A 24183-nucleotide genomic window follows, 5' to 3' on the forward strand; every position below is an offset into this window, starting at 1 on the left:
CTCTAGACTGTGACACAAAGGGAGCTGGGGTTTAGCCTGGATATCCTGGTGAGCCATTTGTGCTAGAGTGGAGGGAGGAGTGGTTACTTACACCTGAATGGGTTGCGCCTGCCCTCTCAAAATGCAGTCACCAACCCCCTGGTGTGTGTTTGGGGCCTGGCCTGGGCAAGGCAGGATCTGGTGAACAACAGAGACTTTCCTTTGAAGTAGGCCTACTTGAAAGGCAGAAAGAGGTATAAGTATTGGACACAAAACCCCTAAAAAGCAGATCACTTTGGGAACCAAGAGGAACCTCTGCCAAGGGGTAAAGCTGAAGAGCTGAGGAGGAGTGCTGCCCGTACCTGTGACTGTGCTTTGTTGGGCTACCCTGCAGTTGCTGATTCTGCCTGTGAAAGGGGACAAAGACTGGACTCTGTGGTATATTCCTGCTTGTGAAGAATCTCCAAGAGCTTGAACAGAGCTTGCCTCCTGTTTTGAAGTCCCAGGGCCATCAAAGGCTTCCTCTGCTCATATCTGGACTCTCTGCTGAGACTCCTGCCCTGCCAAATGGTGTCCTATCCAGTCAGTGGGCCCTTGAAAGGAGAAGTTGGCAGACAAGAGTTGAAAATCCACACACAGAGTGCCGTGTGCAGAAATGTTTGATGCACCATCTGCAACGCGACTGATAAATGACGCGCTGCCGGCTTCGTGGCTAAAATAGACACTCCACCTGCATCCCAGCTGGGAGATCAATGCATCGTGGCTGAAGAAATGAAGCGCAACACCCGCTTGTGGCTGCTGCTAACAATGCAAACTCCACGCATCGTTCCTGGGAGTCAAAGTCAACCCGACTCTGCAAGGATCCCAGGTGCCCCATCCGGAAATTGACACATCGCTCTCTTACGAGGGAGAAAAATGATGCATCGCCGACCCGATCGGAGAAGAAACAACGCACGGCCTCCCTTGCGAGGAAGGAATCGACGCATCGCTGCCTTTTCCGACACACGCCAGTGCGGCTTTATTTTTTACGCTAAACAGGTACTTTGTGCAAAATCGTAGTTTCCATTGTTTTCTATGGAGTACGACTCTTATTCTTTTGAAAATTCATATTTTAACTTGCGTATGTTGGATTTTTGTTGTTTTGGTCTTGTTTGATTTAGATAAATATTACCTATTTTTCTAAACTGGTGTGGTGTCCATTTTGTAGTGTTTTCACTGTATTACTGTGTGTGTTGGTACATATACTTTACACATTGCTTCTGAGTTAAGCCTGCCTGCTCGTACCAAGCTACCAAGGGGGTGAGCGGGGATTAACCAGGTGTGTTTCTGCTTTGCCCTGACTAGAGTGAGGGTCCTTGCTTGGACAGGGGGTAACATGACTGCCAACTAAAGACCCCATTTCTAACAAAGCCCCACCAATCATAAAGTCATAAGGTAGTGCAACAATCAAGAGCCCAAAATGCATTACTGGGCAAAAGTGGTCTTTGAGGATAAGTGTATGTGCATTACCTATGGTAAAAAAGCAGCTTTGTCTGACCTTAAAATTAAATAAACAGTGCATATTAAATGTTTTAGTACTTTTTTAGAGTCTGTCGGATGTGGGACATCTGCTTAAAGTCTTGTATGTTCCACCTATATATACACTATAGAGTGTATAGAACCTCCAACCAGCTCTCAAAGTAGGGCAGATGGGACATCTGTCACTTTTTGTCAGATGTTGCACATCTGCCAAACTCCACCTAAGGTCCTTATCATAGAAACCCCATGTGAAGCAAAAACATAATTGGTCAGACCGATCATAATTTTTTCCTTGAAGTCAAAGATCACAAACAATGGCCATATTTTGTTAACCATCAATGCCATTCTCAGAGCCTGTGCTAAACCATGGAAAAGGTGTGAAAGAGGTGTAAATTGCCTTCCAGGCACAAACAGTAGACTGAATTAAACAAGCAGAAATGACTCATATGACCTCCACAGAATATGCAGGTTTGGGGCTATGAGCCTCCTGTGAACACAGTGTCAAATCCTGACAGATCTGTTGAACACTTGTAACACTTGGGGGGCACTTAGGAGGGAGAGAACAAGATGATAAGACATTTTTTGTGTATCCTGTCTGGGTGCTGTAGGACCCTGCTTTTGTCCTACCAAACGTCTGTCTCTAGGTTTGTTGTGGGTACAGTCCCTGCTTCAAACTGGATTTTAATGCTAAACATGGAATAACACTGGTGATTTCACTACAATACTCACACACACATGCATCCATCCCTCAGGGTCTACATTTAGTGTGACTGAAGACTTGTTCATCGCGAAAAAGATTTGGAACATGGTATTTTGGGCCTCTCTGCAGTAGGATAAGCAGGAACTAATCAAAAAGTGGGTAGGATTGACACCAAGAACTCGTACCCATTGGGTAGGAAGTGCCCTGGTGTCAGCCCCACCCACTCGCTGGTGCCAAGTATAAATGTGGCACCACAATGCACCTTCATCAGAACACTGCTGGAATTGCGAAAGTATAGCAGATGGACTGTACCTGTTGCACTTAGCATCTTTGACTTGTGAAAAGCACCTGAGGCGCTTGGTCCCCCCTTCCACTTTAAGCTCAAGAAATATCTTCAAGAATCACAAGGATGATGTCATGGGTGGCTCCAGGGACATAACAAAACTGACATGGGCATTCCTGTGAAGAATCCCAGCTGACCAGTGACAACTGGACAAGGACTGGACTTTTCTGTTGCCCTCTGCTTGCCACTTTGAGATTCTCTAAGTGTCCCCCCTGAGGTCCCAGGGGTACTGAAAGTGAACAGTAGTGGTTGTTTGGGGACCAAAAGAGGTTTTGAATTTTTTGAAATTTCTGCTCCAGAGCACCAGCGCTTCAAAGGGACCAACCACAAAAAGTATCCGACCAACAGTTCCACTGCCTCAGATTGAATTTCAGATTTGTCCTGCATGGAGAACAGTGTATCCTGAGAAAAACATCAAAATTCCATATTTAGATTGATACTTAGAAAGATTTTGGAAATTCCTTATTTCCAAGCCCTAGTAGGGCCTCCATGCTTGGTGGGTCCAACCTCCTCTACATCACGATTGACTTCAAATTACGCCAAGGTTCTGGTCTACCAAGACCACTATCTACCAGTGGCGCTTCGTACTTTTTGCACTATTTAGTTCTTACATTTTTAACAAGTTCATATTTGCAGGATTACTTATTAGATTTTTGTTTTGCTGTCAGTTTGTTCATATTACTCTATTTCTATTTTATTAGTTGAAAGTTGGATTTTTACTGTGTTATTATTTGACTTTTTAAATGTTTTGGTATTTCTAAATACTATACACATCTGCTCTAAGTTTAGCCTGCCTGTTCTGTGCCACAGGTACCAGGGGTTGAACTCAGGTTTAAATTACTGAAACCTTGGACTACCATCCACCCCAACTAATAATACACTTTCTTACTGTCTGCCGCTAACATATAAGCCCTTACCAATTGGTATTTACTAAAGTGCAATTAATTTTTTGCAATGATTTTGGTTGAAGAACCCCGCTGGTACGCACACTCTTGTGAGAATCCAAAACATAATGTGCCTGATTCACCAAGAAAAGAAGTAAATCTGACTACGGTATTATGCTAATGAATAGGTGCGGATATATTACTTTTAGAAATTCACAAACATTCCTAGTAGTATGCCTGGAAAGCTCGCCAGATGCAAGTGAACTACTATGCATTGCATGTTACATAGTACTCAAGCCTGCAATTCCTTACAGCAACATTGTACATTGTGTACAATTACGCAATGATGCAATGCAGACCAATGTGCAAGGGAACTTTTATTTATTTATTTAGTTATTTTTTTTCCTCTACTGGTCAAATACCATGTGATCCAATCGCTTCCCCTAGATGTGCCCCACTTCCAAGTTCTGAGGTAGTTTGTTTCGCTTCTGTTGTGAAGGAAGTTAAACCCTGAGCATATCCAGAGTGGGAAAGCATCAGAAGTTTGAAAATGCCAACAAACCTATAATTTTGTGGTTATTTTGAAATTTTCTAGGAAAACCACCTTTATGTTGGGTTTACTACTGCAGATTTCTCTATATTGTGGCAGTGAAATACAGAGTTCACCAAATACCTCTTGTTTGATGTTGGACCTGGCCCTTTTACAGGGTCATTCCCCAAACTTTTTGTCTTTTTCCTCCTTAATTTTCTGACCCTTGTTGGCTGACGTTATGCCTCTGAGTACTTTTTCACTGCTAATCAATGCTAAAGTGTATGTGCTATCCCTTGTCTAACTTGGTATGATTGGCTTATACCTAATTGGCATATTTAATTTGCCTGTATGTCCCTTGTAAAGTGGTATCCCTATACTCAGAGCCTGTAAATTAAATTCTACTAGTGGGCCTGCAGCGCTGTTTGCATCACCCACTAAAGTAGCCTTTCAAACATGTCTCAGGCCTCCTAGCACAGGGCCGGTGTGCGCAGTTTTCTGCCACAGGGACCTGACATCTAAATTTACACGCTAGGCCAAGTACCCCCCTTTTACTCCGTGTAAGTCACCCCTAAGGTATGCCCTAGCTAGCCCTATGGGCAGGATGCTATGTATATAGAAGGCAGGACATGTGCCCAGTAGTGTGGCCTGTCCTGGTAGTGACAAACAGCCTATTTGGTTTCTCACTGCTGTGAGTGCTGCCTTCTCATAGGATTGCATTGGAAATGCCCTGCCTTATGTGTAGGGGATATTGTCTGATTTAAGAGGAGTAGTGTAGGTATGTAATGTAATGTAGGTTTTAATGGTGATGAGAAATGCTGCTTACTGGTGTAAGTGGATTTTTTATTACTATTACAGAAATGCCACTTTTAGAAAGTGAGCATTTCTCTGTGGTTATGACTCTGGTGTTTTGCAGCCTGACTCCAATCCACATCTGGGCAGAGTGACAGTTGGGCTTTGTGCATACTTTTCAGACAGCCTGCACACAGGGAGGGTGGAGGTGTCATAGAGGTGCATCTACATACTGAATAGTCTTCCTGGGCTGAGAGAAGGGAGAGGCGTGGCACACCTGCATTTGTAAAGGCTGTGCCCTGGCCTCACACAATAGGGTCTTTTACCCCAAATGATGTTTGGAGCCTGTGCTGGAGGAGAGAGGGGGCACTCCCAGAACCAGTTGGAACTGGTTGGAACTTTCTCTCCCCTCTCTTTTTGAAACAGTCTGTAAACTGAGTATAAGTACATGGGAGTTTTCCCCACAATTTAGACTTACTTGGAACTGGACACAGGGCGCTGCTGAATAGGACTCACCAGGACCCACCTTGGACTGCTGCTACTATGCTGACCTGTGACCTACCTGGTCACTAGGAGGAACTGCCACCATCTGCATCCCTTGTGCTGGCCTGCTGGCCTGTTGTTGGGCCTGCTAGCCCTGTGCTTCCCCTCTCTCTTGTCTCCAGGGGCCCCTGACCCCTGCAACTATCCACAATACGAGGAGGATTTCATTTCCCTTGTTTTGGTGCATAGCGCCAAGTGCAGCGCTTTGTGCATGGCCAAGTAGCGCCTTGTGAGCGCTCTCCTTGTGGGGCTGGAGTGCGTGGCAAGCACCCGGGTGGTTCCTACAATTCGCGATTGGAAGTGCGTCGCCGGGGGAATCATCGCCCCAGCCCGGGCATTGTTACATTCGGAAGTGCGTCGACAGTGCACCTCCCAAAGTGCCCCCGTGGCAGGACCCGCTCTGAAGGACGCCCCCGGGGCACCATCCAGCATCTATGTCTGGGCCAAATCACCTCCACGCCACCAGACTCTGGTGAGGATGTGGCCAGGAACAAGTGAGGCGCCGGGCTCTGGAGAGCTCGCGGTGCGCCCCATCCCCTTTACCTCTTCACTCGGGGGAATCCTAGCCTCAGGAGGTCCCCCTCCCTTGAGGCGACTCGCCTGTCGGCCTCCTCGCTCCGGACTGCAACGGAGAGGTATGCGGCCGGGCAGGAGGGCAGGCACACTCACCCCTGGGAGCCTGTGCCTCGGGGTACAGTTAACCTCTTTGGGGTTCAAGTTACTTTCGCCTCCCCCTTCCCAAGGAGGGTCAGTGGTGACCTGTGGGGGGCCCACAGACCGTGTCGGCACTTGTTTAGGTGCGGGCCTCAGGAGAGGCCCCAACACCCACCACCAGAGTGGGTGTGTACCATCCCCCTCAGGATCAACACATGGTCCACGTTTTGTGCAGGAAGTGCCGGGGGCCCTGTCTGTCCACATCGAAGCACTAGAGGTGTCGAGGCAGCATAAAACAGGTATTTTCAAAAGCTCATAAGACTTCAAATTTTCCAAGTATGGATGTGGTGAATGAATTATGTTAACCTGTGTCTTTTTGCACCATATACTTGCTGATTAGCCTTTTAGGGGCCAGACATGCTGTTTTGAGTTGATTACTTGCCATATGGTTTTATAATGTTCCTGATGTAGGCATGTATGATACTTTTATGACAAGTACATTTATTTATTTACTGTGATTCCTGACTACTGCTTATGTTGCAGAATCCTGAGTACTTACTTGTTCTAATGTGACTACTGCACATTCTGGGAGAGTATTAGTAAGCTGTGTAACGTTCTGACAACTTCTATGGTAGCAGGGTATTACTGACATGTAATGTTTGGTTTAATTATGTTTTTTGCAATGCAGTTTATTTTTACATAGCTCAGTGTTGTGTTTACTTTAAGGTGTACATACTGTGTCACGTGTGTTGTGTGTGTTGTGAAAATGCTTTACACATTGCATCCAGGTTAGGCCTGACTGCTTGTGCCAAGCTACCAAGGGGGTCAACAGGGGTTATCTTGGACATGTAACTCCCTTACCCTTACTAGAGTGGGTGGGTTCTACCTGGCTTAGGTGCAGACTCTAGCCAACCAGAAACCCTATTTCTAACAATTCACTATCATTAGTACACTGTGTTATTTAAACAACATCAAGGAATATCTTCTATGAGCTTCAAGTGTGGAGTATCTGCTCCAAGCTCACAGTTTGCATATCTTCTTTGAATTTGAAGTTTTAATTTACTGCTTGGATACTAATGTTTCAACATGCTCTAAAATGTTTGCATTGGATCCACTTTAGCAACCAATGCTGCATCTCTTCTGCAACCATAGTGAACTAAAATATACTCTCACTTGGCAAGTGTTTTTAACATCTTACTCATTTGTTTTATTAAAATAGTGTTATGTTGTCTAGCAAATCACATGGTGATTTTGCAGGGTTATGTAGCTTTGTTGCTTGAATTAAACCACACACATTCTATGCATATTTGAAAATTCTATTTTATGGAAATATGTATCCAAGAGGTTTAGTAAAGCTATATCAATTTGCTATGAACAAACTGGTTCACATCCTCTGACTAGGTTACGCTTCTGCATTTCTAGAATGCAGTTGTTATAACACAAACACATTTGCTCAACGATGAGAAGTCCTGCGTCATTGGCTGGTTCCGAGGAAGTTGTGGGGCTTGAGATGCAGAGTCTTGCGTTGTTGTCGGGAATGCTGTAGATGAGGGGCTTTCAATGCAGAGACCTTCATCGAGGAAGCAGCGGAGGATACAATGAGGCTGCGGACAGCATTGCAAAGTCCTGTGGAATTTGCTGACGTAGGTACTACAGCTGGGCTGGCAGACAGCACCTTCAGGCCCATTTCCAAGGGTTCAGGACTAGGATGGCACCACTTGGTAGGGTAGAACTCACAGAAGAGAGTCTAGATGATAGGTTCAAGGTGGTTGGAGGCTTCTATCCTTGAGACTCTGATCAGGAAGCAAGCCAACTAGCCCTTGGAGTCAGTCAGGTGGTCTTGGGTTCACAATGTTGATCCAGTCCTTCACTCAGACAGCAGGGCAGCAAGGCAACATAGTGCCAGTCCTTCTGAGTCTTCCACAGGTTCAGAGGTGTACTGAAAAGTGTTGGTTCTGAGGGTCCAATATTTATACGTGGTGATCACTTTGAAGTAGAAGAAGGTTCTGGAGGGTTCCGCCCCAAAGGTGCTTAGAATTTCCTGTCCACCTGCCCTATACCCAGATTGTCTGGAAGAGCCTTTGTCATGTGCAAGTGTGGTGGGAGACAGCTCATCCCACTCATGAAGTAATAGATGGACCATACTGCCCACACCTATGGCCATTTGTGCCTCTGTCTGGGAGCAATACACGATGATCAACTTCCAGCTGCACCTAGTCATGAGACCTAGGATGAAGGCAGCAGACACCAAATGGTTGGAACAACAAAATGCTAACTTTCTAAAAGTTGCATTGTCAGATTTGTGACTTATAATCCAACTTTACCATTAAAGAGGGCTTTTAATTCCAATTCTTTAGACACCAAACCTGACATTTCTACCTGCTTCAAACTGAATATTATCACTTATTAAATATAGACAGTTATTCCAATGTTAATCTATGAGAGAGGTAGGCTTTGCAGTAGTGAACAACAAATAGAAGACTTTTTCACTACCAGGACATGTAAAACTTAAACACACATGTTCCACATTTTAAATACAGTGAACCCAGCCAATTAGGTTATTTAAGGCCCACACTAATCGTAACTTATTTGTGTTAAAAAGGAAGGCTTAGGCTCAGCAAAAGGTTTATTTTGACAAGTTGATATGGCAGTTTTAAAACTTCACACATAGGCCACCATGGCAGGCCTGAAACAGGTTTAAAGGGCTACTTAGGTGGGTGGCACAATGAGTGCTTCAGGTCCACTCATTGCATTTAATTTACAGGCCCTGGGTACATCTAGTACTACTTTACTGGGGACTTACAACTAAACTCCTAAATTAATTTTTCACTACTGCAAGGCCCACCTCTCCCTTAGGATAACATTGGAGTTGCCTTATTACATATATTAAGTGATCATTTTCAAATGGCAGCAGGTACACAGTTTATGTTTGGTGGCTTTGGAATTGTAATGAAAAATCCTCTCTCATGATGAAGTCAGATTTTAAATTACAATTTTGAAAATGCCACTTTAAGAAAGTTGGCATTTTCCATGCCTTAACCATTTAGTGCCTTCAGTCAGTCTCTGGGACACATGACTGTGTGTAACTGACAGATGGAATGTGTGTATTCCTCCTACACAGCCACAAAATAGAGAGCTTTGGTGTGGCCGGATGGGCATTCATTAAAAGAATGAGAGGGCGGAGCGAGCACAGCCTTAAAAGTTGTGTCCTGCTCCACACAAAGGACTGCATACCACTTATAGTTAGCCTTGAGCATCAATAGGGAAGGCAGAAAGCCTGTGAACCTCAAAGGAAAACCTATAGAATCTTCTCCCACTTCAGAAGAAGGCCCAGGTATAAATATAGGACCTCAGACACCAACTCTTCAGTTCACTCCTGCACCTGTGGATACTCTGCCAGTAAGGACTTCCACTGAAGGGCTGCTGCCTCCTGCCCTCTTGCCTAGAGAGAAGGAATGAATCTGCATCTCTTAAACCCAAGACCCCAGAGTGACTCCAAGGGCTAGTTGGCTGGCCCCCTGACAAACGTTTCAGGGACAGAAGGCTCCAACCACCTTGAACTGGACTCTGTCATCTGAGAGTCTGACCCTGCCAAGCGGGGCCACCCCAGCTCTGGATTCCTTGAGGTGGACCTGATGGTAGTCTGTCAGCTCATCTGTGGATCCAGCAGAAGCAATGCATCATCTCTGCTGCCGTGTCCAAGCCTGAGCAGAATGGATGCATCACCTCAGCTTCAAGGGTTCTCCTAGCACATGGATTGTTCATTAACCTTGCAGCCCACATCAGAACCACTGCTCTGCGAAGATTTCTTGATGCAGGCACTCGTATGGCTAATCTCTCACCGATGGCAGCCTCCACGACGATACAGGTGCTGGCATCAAAGCCTCATAGCCCTTTGGAACCAACAGACCACCTCAACTGTGAGATGTATCCTCAATGTGGATGACACATTGCAAGCCCTTATCGACGGGATAGTCGACAATGCAGGACCTCACATTGCTGCTCCGCAGCTCCTCAGAACAAACATTGCCTTGGGTGTGCGACACATCCTTGACACAGGACCTCAAAATGCTCTGCAACTAGGACTTAAGGCTCTCTTGTTCAGTGAGCCTAACTGGGTCCTTATGTTAACGCTGAATTCTGACTAATAAATATTCATGTATTCCGAATTATGAATCTGCATAGAAAATTAATTAATATATAAAATAATGCATGCCTGGGAAAATGTGCCTACTTGAGTGTCTGTCAATAATCACGACGTGTCTTTATTAAATGCCTATTAATATGAAATGACATGCTCATGTTTAGGGTAACGTAGTAGTATGTTATATTAGTGATCATGTATTGTGTATTTACTTTATTAATTGGAGGACTTATGTTAGCGAGGTCTTGGGCCAAGTTGTACAGCCTCATGTTAAGTTGCACTGTTTAAATGATTCACACAAAATGGCTGCGCAGAGAAACAGATTTGTATTTTTCCTCCGTGTTGACCGAATGCTAGTAAATGCTTTCTTTTCCATCAGAACTATTTGCTAGAATACGCTGTATTAGCTATTGTTACAATGTAGAGTTAGTGGGTGTAAAAGTGATGTTCCCAGGAGCTAACAATGGATGCACTGACTGGAGGATAGAGAGATACAAAATTGTTACTTGACGAGTCTGACGATGGGAACAGTAGGAGAGGAGCCAATCATCAACATGTGAAAGACAGTTTAGTTATATCTTAGATTTGAAGTTCTTCTTTCATTGGACAAAATGTAAAAGTATGATTCTTTGACCAAGAGAACTTTAACCTAGCCCGACAGCACAGAGGGGAGAGAGCTCATTCTTTTCTTAATCCTTTGCTAAGAAGCGCCATTCCAATTATCCCCATTCTAGAGACTTTCCATTTCCTTCTTCACCCGAGTTATACTTGCTTTGATCCTTTACTTAGAGAACTCTATCTTGAACTTATTGCTAAATTCCCATGCTGATGCTTACCAAACAGATGTCCAATTGACGAAGACAGTCATAGCTTGCTGATCCTTATTGAGGAAAGGTACTAAACAAATGTACCAATTGATATAATTTGTCTTTTGTTTCTAGGTATTTTGATAGAACCATAGTTAGATGTTTTTCAAATTTGTGTTGACTGGATTGTTTTGTGTGAAGCAAAAACATGCTATTCTAATCAGAAGGCTAGTTAGGAGACTCACTGAAGATGTTTGCTAATTATTAACAACAGTTGCTGTCAGTTATTTGATTAATCTAAGTTTATGCTATTTCTATTGCGCAGTTATTCATCCTATTGAGTTGTATTGTAATCTTAGAATGCATAACCAGACATGCTTTCATCAAATTGAGATTCTTTAGAAGATTTGGTCAACCAGTGTTGTTTCTGTATGTTTATCATTTGATTTTGATTTTAAGTTACGCGATATTAGTCTTGTTAATATAGGGAAATAACCAGTATAATTTTTTACATAAAGGTGTGGTTATTCATGGCCAAAGGGGCCATGATGTATGGAAATTACTGACTCCCAAGATTATTGATCGATGATATTGTTATTGATTGGTATTGAAATTGAGTCTTATGGTGGGAATTACTCTAAGCATAGTCAAAAGGTCCATCAAACCGCGAACGCATCCCCTTATAAATTAAAGAATAAAAAACAAATAAGGTCAGATGGCCCTCACTTCATCATGTTTGGCCTGAGCGTGTAGCTTTGTCCCAGTCTGGCGCAACCAGATTTTCACAGTTGGAGTTTTGTGCTTTTTGAGGATATTTTCACTTAAATATTCAAAATTGCATATCTCCAGTTCTACTGATTGGATTTTTGTGGTTTTGATCTTGATTCATTTTATTAAAATGTACATTATTTTTCAAATTAGTGTGGGATTTTTATATTGTTGCGTTTTCACTTTATTATTGTTTGAAGTGCTGCATAGACACTTTATACACTGCCTCTAAGTTAAGCCTCACAGCTCTGTGCCAAGCTACCAGAGGGTTGAGCACAGGTTAATTTAGGGTTTGCTTATGCCTCACCCTGACAAATATTGTGCTTGCTGCTTTAGTAGGGTTTAACTCCCCCTCCCCCAAACCAGTAAGCTAATGTCTTACAAAGTCTAAATTAAAAAATTTGGAATTTAAATCGTTATATTATTGTTTTAAATGTAGATTTTGATGTACGTAATTTCATCTGAGGGTTGAAAATACCTTTGATATTTTGGCTATATATATGTCTATATATATGATGCATTGCTAATGACTATGACATATTGTAGACTTACTTTGGCACCAGTGGAATTGTAGCATTGTGCTAACATACAAATGCATGATTTACTGCTTTGATACACTTCAAACTGTACTCATCCAGGAGGTGGAATTTTAAAGGTCCAGAAGAACCATTCTTAAAAAAAAAAGAAATGAATATTCCATGCTGGAAATAAGCACATAGAGCTGACAGTAAAACTGTAAGGAGCCATGGGTGCGCAAGAAAGAAGGAAAATAAACTGTAAGGCTGTGACTTTTGTGACGCTGCCAGGCAAATTTAAACCTGCTAACTGCATGAATGTATGTACTACAAACATGGTAAAAAATAACGTCTGCTAAGGAGAAGAATGTTCGTAGCCAAGTAAATGTAAAAAAACAGGAAACAAAAAACAAGCTTTCTGAAAGTGAATACTAGTTGATTTAATTTGTCAACACATGCACACATCATTTGTGAATCGAGAACACAACACTCATTCTTTCACTGTGAAAGTCACAGAAGACACCAAGCACAGTGCAGCAGAGTCAAGGGCTAACAGATGGCATCTGCCTTGGGACACTGCTGCTTAAGGATGAGGCCTTCCCCTCCCTGTACTTTCACACAAGATAAAGATTGCACTCTCCAGCCAGACACACCTGAACTTTCACCCTGTCTGAGGCTTCCTGCACATGTGCTCTGCCTTACCAAAAAGAACATAAAAGACAGTTGTGCAGTTGTCCCAGCATATATGAGATTGTGCAATGTAGCAGACATCTTAGAAAAGATACCTTTACTTCCTGGACTACAACAGTGAGATATGAAAAAGGTTTGGCTAAAAACAAATGGGTTATTCATTCAATACTGTGCTAAAAGACTGTACAACACTAGTTTATGTTAATTTGCTTATGTGTGATAATTATGAAAACTGAACACCTCACAAAATAAAATTCTACAGTACAAACAGAGAAACTGCATACTCAACATGTGTAATGGTAATTACGTACATATCTGTTTTCCTGTGATTGGACAGAAGAAACCATGAGTACTGAATTGTTTCAAGATAGCTGACACTTGCTGTTCTTTGACCATTGTGAGAATGGTACACTGAGGGCACAGGTCCTAAGGGAAATCATGGGAGGGAGGCTACTTACCATATGCAAATCTTAATGACATTGCAGGAATTTACATCACAATAAGAGATGTGATGTCATTATAATTCTGACTTAAAAGGTCAAAGGTCTATTTTACAAATACAACCAAATTAACATAATTTTATACAAAATAGAAAATAATTTTTTTGGAGTTTACTCTTTGTACATTGCATCCATTTTTCAAATATCAATTTGTAACTAAGCTTGGAAATGGCTGAATGTCGCAATATTTTAAACAGACTATGGAAATTGGAAGTAACATGTTTAAACTGTTTTCAGCACGTAGACAAAATGTGCTGGGTGTATATTTTAACCCCTTAGCTGCTGGGCCTTTTCCCCCCCAGTGCTGAGCCCTTTTTTGGCTATTTGGGGTAGTTCGCGCTTATGGCTTCATAACTTTTTGTCCACATAAGCTAACCACGCCAAATTTGCGTCCTTTTTTTCCAACATCCTAGGGATTCTAATGGTACCCAGAGTTTGTGGTTTCCCCTGGAGGAGACCAAGAAAATAGCCAAAATACAGTGAAAATTTTGTATTTTCCAAACAAATGGGAAAAAAGGGCTGCCGCAGAAGGCTTGTGGTTTTTTCCCTGAAAATGCCATCAACAAAGGGTTTCTGGTGCTGAAATCACTATCTTCCCACCTTTCAGGAACGGGCAGACTTGAATCAGAAAACCAAATTTTTCAACACAAATTTGGCATTTTACTGGGACATACCCCATTTTTACTATATTTGGTGCTTTCAGCCTCCTTCCAGTTAGTGACAGGAATGGGTGTGAAACCAATGCTGGATCCTGGAATGCTAACCATTTCTGAAAACTAGACAAAATTCTGAATTCAGCAAGGGGTCATTTGTGTAGATCCTACAAGGTTTTCCTACAGAAAATAACAGCTGAAATAAAAAAATATTGAAATTGAGCTGAAAACAACAGCCATTTTTCTTTATGTTTTACTCTGTAACTTTTTCCTGCGATGTCAGATTTCTGAAAGCAATATACCGTTTTGTCTGCTGGACTCTTCTGGTTGCGGGGATATAAAGGGCTTGTAGGTTCAACAAGAACCCTAGGTACCCAGAGCCAATAAATGAGCTGCACCCTGCAGTTGGTTTTCATTCTATACTGGGTATACAGCAATTCATTTGCTGAAATATGAAGAGTGAAAAAGAGGTATCAAGAAAACCTTTGCATTTCCAAAATCGGATCAAGATAAGGTTTTGAGGAGCAGTGGTTATTTGCACATCGCTGAATTCCGAGGTGCCCATACTAGCATGTGAATTGCTGGGCATTTCTCAAATAGACGTCTTTTTTACACACTCTCTTATATTTGGAAGGAAAAAATGTAGAGAAAGATAAGTGGCAATAACACTTGTTTTGCTATTCTATGTTCCCCCAAGTCTCCCGATAAAAATGATACCTCACTTGTGTGGGTAGGCCTAGTGCCCGCGACAGGAAATGCCCCAAAACACAACATGGACACATCCTATTTTTTTTATAGAAAACACAGCTGTTTTTTCCAAAGTGCCTACCTGTAGATTTTGGCCTCTAGCTCAGCCGGCACATATGGAAGCCTACCAAACCTGTGCATTTTTGAAAACTAGAGACCTAAGGGAATCCAAGATGGGGTGACTTGTGGGGCTCTGACCAGGTTATGTTACCCAGAATCCTTTGCAAACCTCAAAAAGTTGCTAAAAAAACAAGTTTTCCTAAAATTTCGGTGACAGAAAGTTCTGGAATCTGAGAGGAGCCTCAAATTTCCTTCCACCCAGCGTTCCCCCAAGTCTCCCGATAAAAATGATACCTCACTTGTGTGGGTAGGCCTAGCGCCCGCGACAGGAAACGCCCCAAAGCGCAACGTGGACACATCCACATTTTTGGAAGAAAACAGAGGTGTTTTTTGCGAAGTGCCTACCTGTAGATTTTGGCCTCTAGCTCAGCCGGAACCTAGGGAAACCTACCAAACCTGTGCATTTCTGAAAACTAGAGACCTAGGGGAATCCAAGGAGGGGTGACTTGCGGGGCTCGGACCAGGTTCTGTTACCCAGAATCCTTTGCAAACCTCACAATTTGGCTAAAAAAACACATGTTCCTCACATTTCTGTGGCAGAAAGTTCTGGAATCTGAGAGGAGCCACAAATTTCCTTCCACCCAGCGTTCCCCCAAGTCTCCCGTTAAAAATGATACCTCACTTGTGTGGGTAGGCCTAGCGCCTGCGACAGGAAACGCCCCAAAGCGCAACGTGGACACATCCAAATTTTTGGAAGAAAACAGAGGTGTTTTTTGCAAAGTGCCTACCTGTAGATTTTGGCCTCTAGCTCAGCCGGAACCTAGGGAAACCTACCAAACCTGTGCATTTCTGAAAACTAGAGACCTAGAGGAATCCAAGGAGGGGTGGCTTGCGGGGCTCAGACCAGGTTCTGTTACCCAGAATCCTTTGCAAACCTCAAAAAGTGGCTAAAAAAACAAGTTTTCCTCACATTTCGGTGACAGAAAGTTCTGGAATCTGAGAGGAGCTACAAATTTCCTTCCACCCAGCGTTCCCCCAAGTCTCCCGATAAATATGATACCTCACTTGTGTGGTTAGGCCTGGTGCCTGCGACAGGAATAGATCACACAACGGTCAATGTTGGTCCTTACGTGAGGCAGCTGTTGACCCTGGGGTGATCCATTCCTGACACAGGCACTAGGTGTAGGCACTCAAGTGGGGTAGTGTTTTTATCAGGACAGGTGAGGAGTCACTGGGTGGTAGGAATGTTGTGGATCCCAGCATATTCCTGTAGTTTGTGTGACAGAAATGCGAGAAAAATTGAGTTTTTTTTCAACATTTCAGCTTTGCAGGGTATTCTGGGTAAGAAAACTTTGGGGAATCCACACAAGTCACACCTCTGTGGACTCCCCCGAATGTCTAGTTTCCAGAAATGTTTGGGTTTAATGTGTTTCTCTATATGGCCGCCGAATCCAGGACCAAAAACACAGGTGCCTGCCTTACAAAACCAGTTTGTTTTGCCATAGACAATTTTGATGTCTCCACAATATGATTTGGGTGGTGGAATTTGGGGCTGAACTAAATAGGGGAGGTCCCAAGAGAGCACTCTCTCTCTGCTTGCCGCCGCATTCACCTGCTCTCTGGGTTGGCCTAAACCACTATTACCCAGTTGCACGAACAGCTTGCGAAGGGACAGCAGGACTGTCCTCATCACCTCCCTCATAATGTACTGGAAGAGGAGTTATCGAATGGGACTCCTCTGACTGAAAAATCACTCCCAGAGTCTGCGCCATTGTCCTATCCCTCAGATGCTGTCTCAGTATCTGATGTCTCAGTCTCTGATCCTATGTCAGAGCGGTCCTCTATAACCCGAGTGCAGGCAGCAGTCATCCATCAAGATGCCATCTCTGCTATTGGCTAAACTGTTGCTCTAAAACACTAGACTACGTAGACAGTCACAAAATCGATGGTGTGTGTGAGATACGTGCAACAGTAGAGGCCACCTTACCTGCGCTTCTTCCCTCAATCAGCACATACTTTCAAGACACTCAAAAAACACCTTGTCACATACCATTCGTCACAGTCTTTAGCACCTCCTGCGCCCAGTCCAACAATCATTATTGGTGCTCCCACTCCCTCCTCCTCGGATTCCCTCATTACCACCCAGCAAAAGTGCCCTTCATCTCTCCACAGACTTTACTAATGTACTCAGCTATTTACATAAAATACAGATTTGCTCTTTGCAGTAGGCATATAAACCTTCTGCGCTTCTTTATGGCACTAAAACTGCCACTAGACAAGTCGGACCCTTTTCCCCCCAGGGAAACCACACACATATTGACAAAAGTGATATATATATGACAGCCAACCACCTGAAACTCAACTCAAGCAAAACAGAAATAATCCTCTTTGGCCCACACAAAAATACCTGGGACCCCTCATGGTGGCCCACCACGCTAGGCCCTGCACCCACCCCGCCAACCACGCACGCAACCTCAGCATCATCCTAGACTCCTCCCTCTCGATGACCCAACAAATCAACGCTCTTACCTCCTCATGCTTCAACACACTCCGTATACTGAAAAACATTCAAATGGATCCCCACAGAGACCAGAAAAACTGTCACTCACGCACTCATCAGCAGCAGGCTTGATTACGGAAACGCCCTCTACGCCGGCACCACTCTAAAACTCAAGCGCAAACTACACGCATCCAGAACTCAGCAGCACGACTCATCCTCGACTTCCGCCGACACAAACACATCTCTCCACACCTCAAATCCCTCCACTGGCTCCCCATTGACAAAAGGATCACCTTCAAGATCCTCATCCTCGCACACAAATCACTCCACAACACAGGCCCTGCCTACCTCAACGAGAGTCACCTTCCACACCCCCACACGAAACGTCCGCTCAGCTGACCTCTCTCTCGCCTCTGTCCCCCGCATCTAACACACCACCACCGGGGGCAGATCCTTCTCCTACCTTGCACCCAAAACCTGGAACGCCCTCACAACCCACCTTCGCAAGACCCAAAACCTACTTCTTTTCAGGAAGGGCCTCAAAACCTGGCTTTTCGAACAGTGAACCTCCCAGCCCCTTTCCCTCCCCCCGTCCCCCCCCCCAGCACCTTGAGACCCTCACGGGTGAGTAGCGCGCTTTATAAATCTCTTTGATTGATATAGATCTACCTCTATATATATATATATCTAGCTACATAGATATATCTATAGATATATCCATGTACCTAGATATATCTATCTACATAGATATATATAGATCTATATATACATCTATTTTTTTTTAGTTGTTGTATGGTTTCCTTGGGGGCCAAAATGGCCCCCAGGGAAACCCTACAACATCTAAAAAAAAATATTGCCCCCACAGGGGGTCACCCTGCCCACGGGCGACCCCCTGTCATTTTTTTTAATCCCCTGGGGGGCGGGGGGGCGCAATCGCGCCCTCCCCCCCCCCCCCAGGGGGCACCTACCTGTTTTTTTTTTATAAAAATTATGCCGGGGGGGCGGCCCGTTTTCCGGGGGGGCGGCCCCCCCAAAGTGAAATCCCTGGTGTCTAGTGGTGTTTCCTGGCCCCCGATCGCAGCTGTGCTGCGATCGGGGGCCAGAAACAGTTTCAGAAGGCCTCGTAAGAAAGGGGAGAGTCTCCCCTTTCTTACGAGGCCTTTTCAAAGTGTTTCCTGGCCCCCGATCGCAGCACAGCTGCGATCGGGGGGCCAGGAAACCTGAAAGTGTTTCCTGGCCCCCGATCGCAGCACAGCTGCGACCGGGGGCCAGGAAACACTTTCAGGAAGGCCTCGTAAGAATGGAGAGACTCTCCCCTTTCTTACGAGGCCTTCCCGAACGTGGGAAAGGCCGTTTGCCCCATGAAAGGGGCGGGTGGGAGGTGGGGGGAGACACGGAAACTTCAGTGTCTCCCGGGGGAAGTTTAAAAAAAATAAAAATCCTCGGTTGCAACGCACCCGAGGATTTATTAATACCCTTCCTGGTGTCGGCCACTGGTCGTGACCCGCACCAGGGAGGGTGTGTGGGCGTCGGCCAGTGGCCGACGCCCGCACCGAAAAGGTTAAGAATCAGACTTGCTGTTTATGTGTGTTTGTTTACGGCTGGTGTTCTTTATGAAGCCCTAAAGCAAAAAAGTGCTTCACATTTGCATTTTAGTAAGCAATAGCAGTGTTTATTTCGTCAAGTTCTCTGTACCTCAGTAAATAAATTAAAATAAAACCTCTCCTGTGCCATTCTCATAAAGGAAGGGGGTAGTGCCAGTGGGATAGTGGTTTAAAAACGTCCTGAGGCCAGGATACTTGTCACCATGTGTATGTGTAATAAAATGGGTTAATCATTTTGGAGGGCATGCCCTCTCAAATTAATAAAAAAAAGAGCCTGACTAGATTACAACACAGTTCGCTGAGAAAACTCTGCTCAAACTCTGGTAGCAGGCCACAAGCATCAGGGTTTCCCCCAAAGAAAAGTACAATAGGTTCAAGCAGAACCAAACAACATTAAAGTTAAGAACACTAGAAAAAGTCAGATGCATCATTCTCACGCTCTTGCTGACTGCTTCAGTCTGAGTGCAAACATTTCCAAGCATGAACAATTAGTTCTTCATTGTACCAAGGCTGCTTTTATCTGCCTTTCCAACCTCACTAAACGTTCAAATCCTACATTTAACCTTCAGGGCTTATTTTGAGTTTGGCTGTTGTGGTACAGCCACCAAAGGTTGGCAGAAGTCCTATCCATCCCATTTAGAGGGTATGGCTGGCTAAAACCTCTACAAAGGGTGGACACAACATCCACAAATTTGTAGTTGATGTTCAGCATTCAACAATCTCTAATTAACTCCTTAGTCGTTTTTTGGTTCTGACAAATCTCCAGCTGAGCAAAGAAGAAGGCTGTAGTTGATGTGGGCTTCAGTGGGACAAATGCTTACATTCATCTGGTCCCACATGAGTTTTAAATTTTGCTGGAAAAGCTCCAAGTAGGCCCAATCAGCAATCATTAACCAGCAGAAGTGTGACTTTCTTGGAGAATTTTTGTGCCTTCTCCCCATCCTTAATAAGACAAAATAATGGCAAAGTCCTGTTTCTTGTCGATGCAGGAAAAAAATCACTTCCTGTTACCCCTAGCTCACAGGCCTCCAGAAAAAAATTCTATGGTAGTATACTTATTCGAATGTACCTTTGTGATTTACACTTTTAAATACGTTTATTGTTACATTCATTTTTAAATTCAAAATAGAATATTAAAATTTTGTATAAAGAAAACAATATGTATGTGCCATATTCATATATTTTTACATGAAAATATATTTTTGTATATGTTCAAATAAGGTATTTATTTTAACAATATTCCTATTGTGTTTTATTTTAATTCCCTACCTCCGTTGTTCTCTATCGAAGTGTGTGTTACAAGTCCACGAGTTGGCTTCATGTGGTGTTACTTTTTTTTTTTGTTGTTGTAGTAGCTTACACTCAGATTTTGTGACTAAGCAAAAGGAGGAACTTACTCAAACATGTAAGTTACGTTAGGGAATCAGGCCCGAGTAAGGAAAGAAAACAGTTAATTAGGGGAAGCCTGTTTTAATATTTGATGAATGCTTAGAGACTCTGAAAATGTATTGAAGTATTTGATGTTCCACTTTCACATCTCCTTTTGCCTATTTTGCAGCATATGAACTTTGAAATTTCCTTTGTTTGTGATGTTCTTTTTTATGTTTCCATTCAATTGTAGGGAAAGGAAAGTGTTTTGATTTGAGGGACACTTTCAACTGAGGATAGACTCTGGTTCAATTAGACGCTAATCTTTTAAAAGTTAGTTAATTACCTTGATGAGGTCATTACAAGATAATTGTCAATGCTTTTTAATTAAATTGGTTTGTCTTAATTGTAATGATGTTACTCCAGTTTGAAAATACTGCTGCTAAATCACTAACGAAGGAAGGAGATGCTTCTGCAAACTTCTGTGCTGGCAGAGCACGTTTAACATGATGTTGCATTAATGTGCTGCAACTGCTCGTGAATGATGTTGTATTGATGAAGGAAAACAGGCTCAAAAAGTATTAGCAATCAGCTCCGTGAAAAGATAAATTCCAACATTCTTCGCCAGTCCTGCCAGTCCAGCTACAGACAACAATGAGACATAAAGTTATCAAGTGATAGCTAACACCCTACCTTCTCTTTTTTCTCAGTCTCACTACAGCCTTCACAGCTACTGGCTACTGGACCATGATAAATACTTATGATACCAAATGCATTTTAAAGACCTCATGATAAGGCACTTTCAGGGAACCCAAATAATGCAACGAAATGGACATGCGGGGTTAGGGCAGGACTTGTTCATTAGGATATTAGCTCATTTCACTGGTTGACAGTGAAGGCTATGGTCTCAATGAAGACTCACTTTTCCATGCGTCTCCAACATAGCCTTCAGTTGATTTGCAAATAAAATTGATCCCAATACTTTAAGCTCAATGCGGCCCCTTTCCAATTTTATTCTACTTGAAGTATTTCTATCAAGGTTTGTGGGTTTTTTCTTAATATGCTGGCAATTCTGGTTTAAAATAACAGATAAGGAGGGATTTGATAATTATCCTCACTGTACACATTTAAAAATATTTCTAAAATATTTTTGCCATAACCATTGACAACATTTTAGCATATTCTTGCAAAAGGTAACAACATTAATGAGTTCTCTCTGCTCTTAGAGGAATCTTTATGTATTACCAATATGGTAACTGCTATAAGTGACAAACTTGTTGGCACGGAAATTAAAACGTGGAATAGCTTTCTATCACTAAAGGAAATGGGTTTAATTAATTCCATGTAACCCTCTTAAGTGCACCTCATTTTCTGACTGGATGCTATTTAAAATTATCATCAGACGAAATAGCGATCTTTTGATATCTTGCTATTAATTTAATATTTGCACTTACTCTGGAAGTCGCGAAACAACACCTGCAGAGAGAGATGTTAGCCCATCGTTTATCCGAAGAGGTTTCCCTTTCCAAAGCCAGCTTAGAACAAATTCAAGTGCCAGCATTGTAGTGAAATATGGAGTAGCCTTTAAAAGAAATAAGATAATATATTCTCAGTACCATGTTCAAAAGACACTGTTTAGGTCCTGTTCAGTATATTACAAAGTAAAAACGTAAACGAGTAAAAAAAGTAATGAATGTTACCCCAGATATATTTACAGTACATTCAGTCGCAAAAAGAAAGATTTAGAACACCATACTGTAAGCCAATTTAACAAGCAGGCCTCCTTCTAGTGATAATGGGCAGAAGGCTAAAAATATTCTTAACGCTTCATCATAAAAATGGGTGAAAGGCCAAAAATAATATTTGTAATGCTCCACCATACAAATATCTACATTTTGAGTACATTATGTGCGCCTTTACCAGCTCATTAAATCCACTATTTAAATAATAGAAGCCTTTGACAGACATACTTATAATGCCTTGTGTAGCTACACCATTGAAGAAAACAACTGCCAAGTCGCTCAATACTAGCTTCTTGAACATTCCAGACTGGAGATAGCAGCTAAATTCCCCTTTTTGTCCACCCAATCCTCAGAATCTACCACAGACACATTCCAAACTTTGCAAAAAATAATATCCATCAAAATATCCATGGCAATCAATTGCCTCCATTTTATTTGCTCTTTTGAAGCTCTGATGAAGGTAATACACTCAAACGAGTCAGGGATTCTGCCAATGTGATCAGGCTTGGATGTACAATGAAAATGCGATTTGAACAGCCAATAGGCACTGGTTCGCTCATGATGTACAATGAAAATGCGATTTGAACAGCCAATAGGCACTGGTTCGCTCATTCATCTAGGTCCTTACTTCTTCACCACAATTTTACTGAGCTGAAAAAGGGAGCGCACCTACCTGTAAAAGGATATACCACTGACATTTCGTGTGGGCATCTTTCACACTGTCACAAATGTTCCAAAACTGACCAAACCAACCTAAAAGCAGCCACGGCAAATTAACTGAAGCTACACATGCGGAGCATCTTGGAAGTATTATTTACTTATTTGTCCTCTAGGGAGCATCACTTGCAACATGGCCCCTAATAGATAGTCATTCTTTGTCTAATATTATCCACACTCCCAGGCCTCCCAGGATGGGGCTATACTTGGGCTGATTCAGCACCTCAAATTCCAGATCCCAGACACCACATTTGGCTGATGTAGCCCATACCACTAGAGGGGTCATGTGAAAGCAACAAGCAACAGAGGCCCCAGACTGTAGGACACGGGGGACAGGCAGAATACCTTGATTAAATGTATGGTGAAAATTATAGTTAAGCTATTGGCAACCAAGTCTGACCATGTATAAAACTTTAGTAATAGTTTATTGTCAATGAATCTAATAAAAGGATGGGTAACCACACATGCCTCTAAAACTGGAAGTACAATACCAAAATGTTGACTTGATAAAAGGATAGAAGTAGACAGCAACTTCAGCACACATATATTTGCCTTAGGCAAAGGGAAGGCAGAGGCTCCTGTTTCTGTACCCATCATTTCTGGCTGCTCCACACTCACAACCAGCCACCCACCAGCTGAACAGATTTTAGACCCTTCAGGGCTCCCATCACCTTCAACCCACAGCCTTCACTCTTTTACTTTGAGGCAAAACCGGAGACAATCACTGGTATCACTGGAGTGAGGGAGTGCATGGGAAAGACTTCTGAAGATGCAGTGGGTCATTTTCCGTCCACCAAACTCCTGTGGTCAGGTTGCTGCCAGTGCAGCCTCCTTTCCGCAGGCCCCTTAGGAGTTTCCTTCTGGGTCAGCGGGCTGAAATGGTGTTTCCTCGCTGGCCCAGCGGTACACAGCCTACAACACTGAGCCGGCAGCACCGCTGCAGAGTAGGGTGCACCAGCAAAGCAGACAGTGAACACCACGATGGCCCCCCCTGCACCCTGTCTCTGCCAGCCTGCTTGCAGCACTGCCCTGGCAGATTAGGATCTCCTGCACTGCCAGTCCCTCCTGTGGAGGAAAACTGGTGGTGCTTGTAGTCCGACCATGGCGCAACCGCCAGAAATGTAATGAGGAGGTCAGACCGCCGCCAAAGCGGTCGGACCCCCGATTTGGCATTGATCAGACTGCCACCAAAACCCTGGCGGTCTGAATACTGCCAGGGTCATAATGACCCCCACAGTCTGTTCAAGAGCAATGAGTGGAAGGCTAGAAAGGTGTTGGATGCTAATGATGTGTCTCTTAATGCCCCAAGAGACAAATCATAGTTACCTACAACTAGTGTGATTACAAGGATGGGGGAAATGGCCAATATGCAGCAGTACCCACACTCTTTATGCCTCCAACGTTCTTGCTGAATCTATAAACAGATT

At 43.3% G+C, this 24183-nt stretch overlaps 1 protein-coding gene across 1 annotated transcript in view; it reads right to left on the minus strand.

Moving 5' to 3' along the window:
- Positions 1-24183, minus strand: part of AGMO (alkylglycerol monooxygenase) — a 679770-nt gene that overhangs the window by 569207 nt on the left and 86380 nt on the right. The window contains exon 3 of the mRNA XM_069211800.1: positions 21752-21879. Coding sequence (XP_069067901.1) covers positions 21752-21879 — 128 coding nt within the window. The remainder of the gene's footprint in view (positions 1-21751; positions 21880-24183) is intronic.

This window comes from Pleurodeles waltl, chromosome 10, assembly GCF_031143425.1.
Source record: "Pleurodeles waltl isolate 20211129_DDA chromosome 10, aPleWal1.hap1.20221129, whole genome shotgun sequence".
In the NCBI taxonomy this organism is placed as follows: Eukaryota; Metazoa; Chordata; class Amphibia; order Caudata; family Salamandridae; genus Pleurodeles; species Pleurodeles waltl.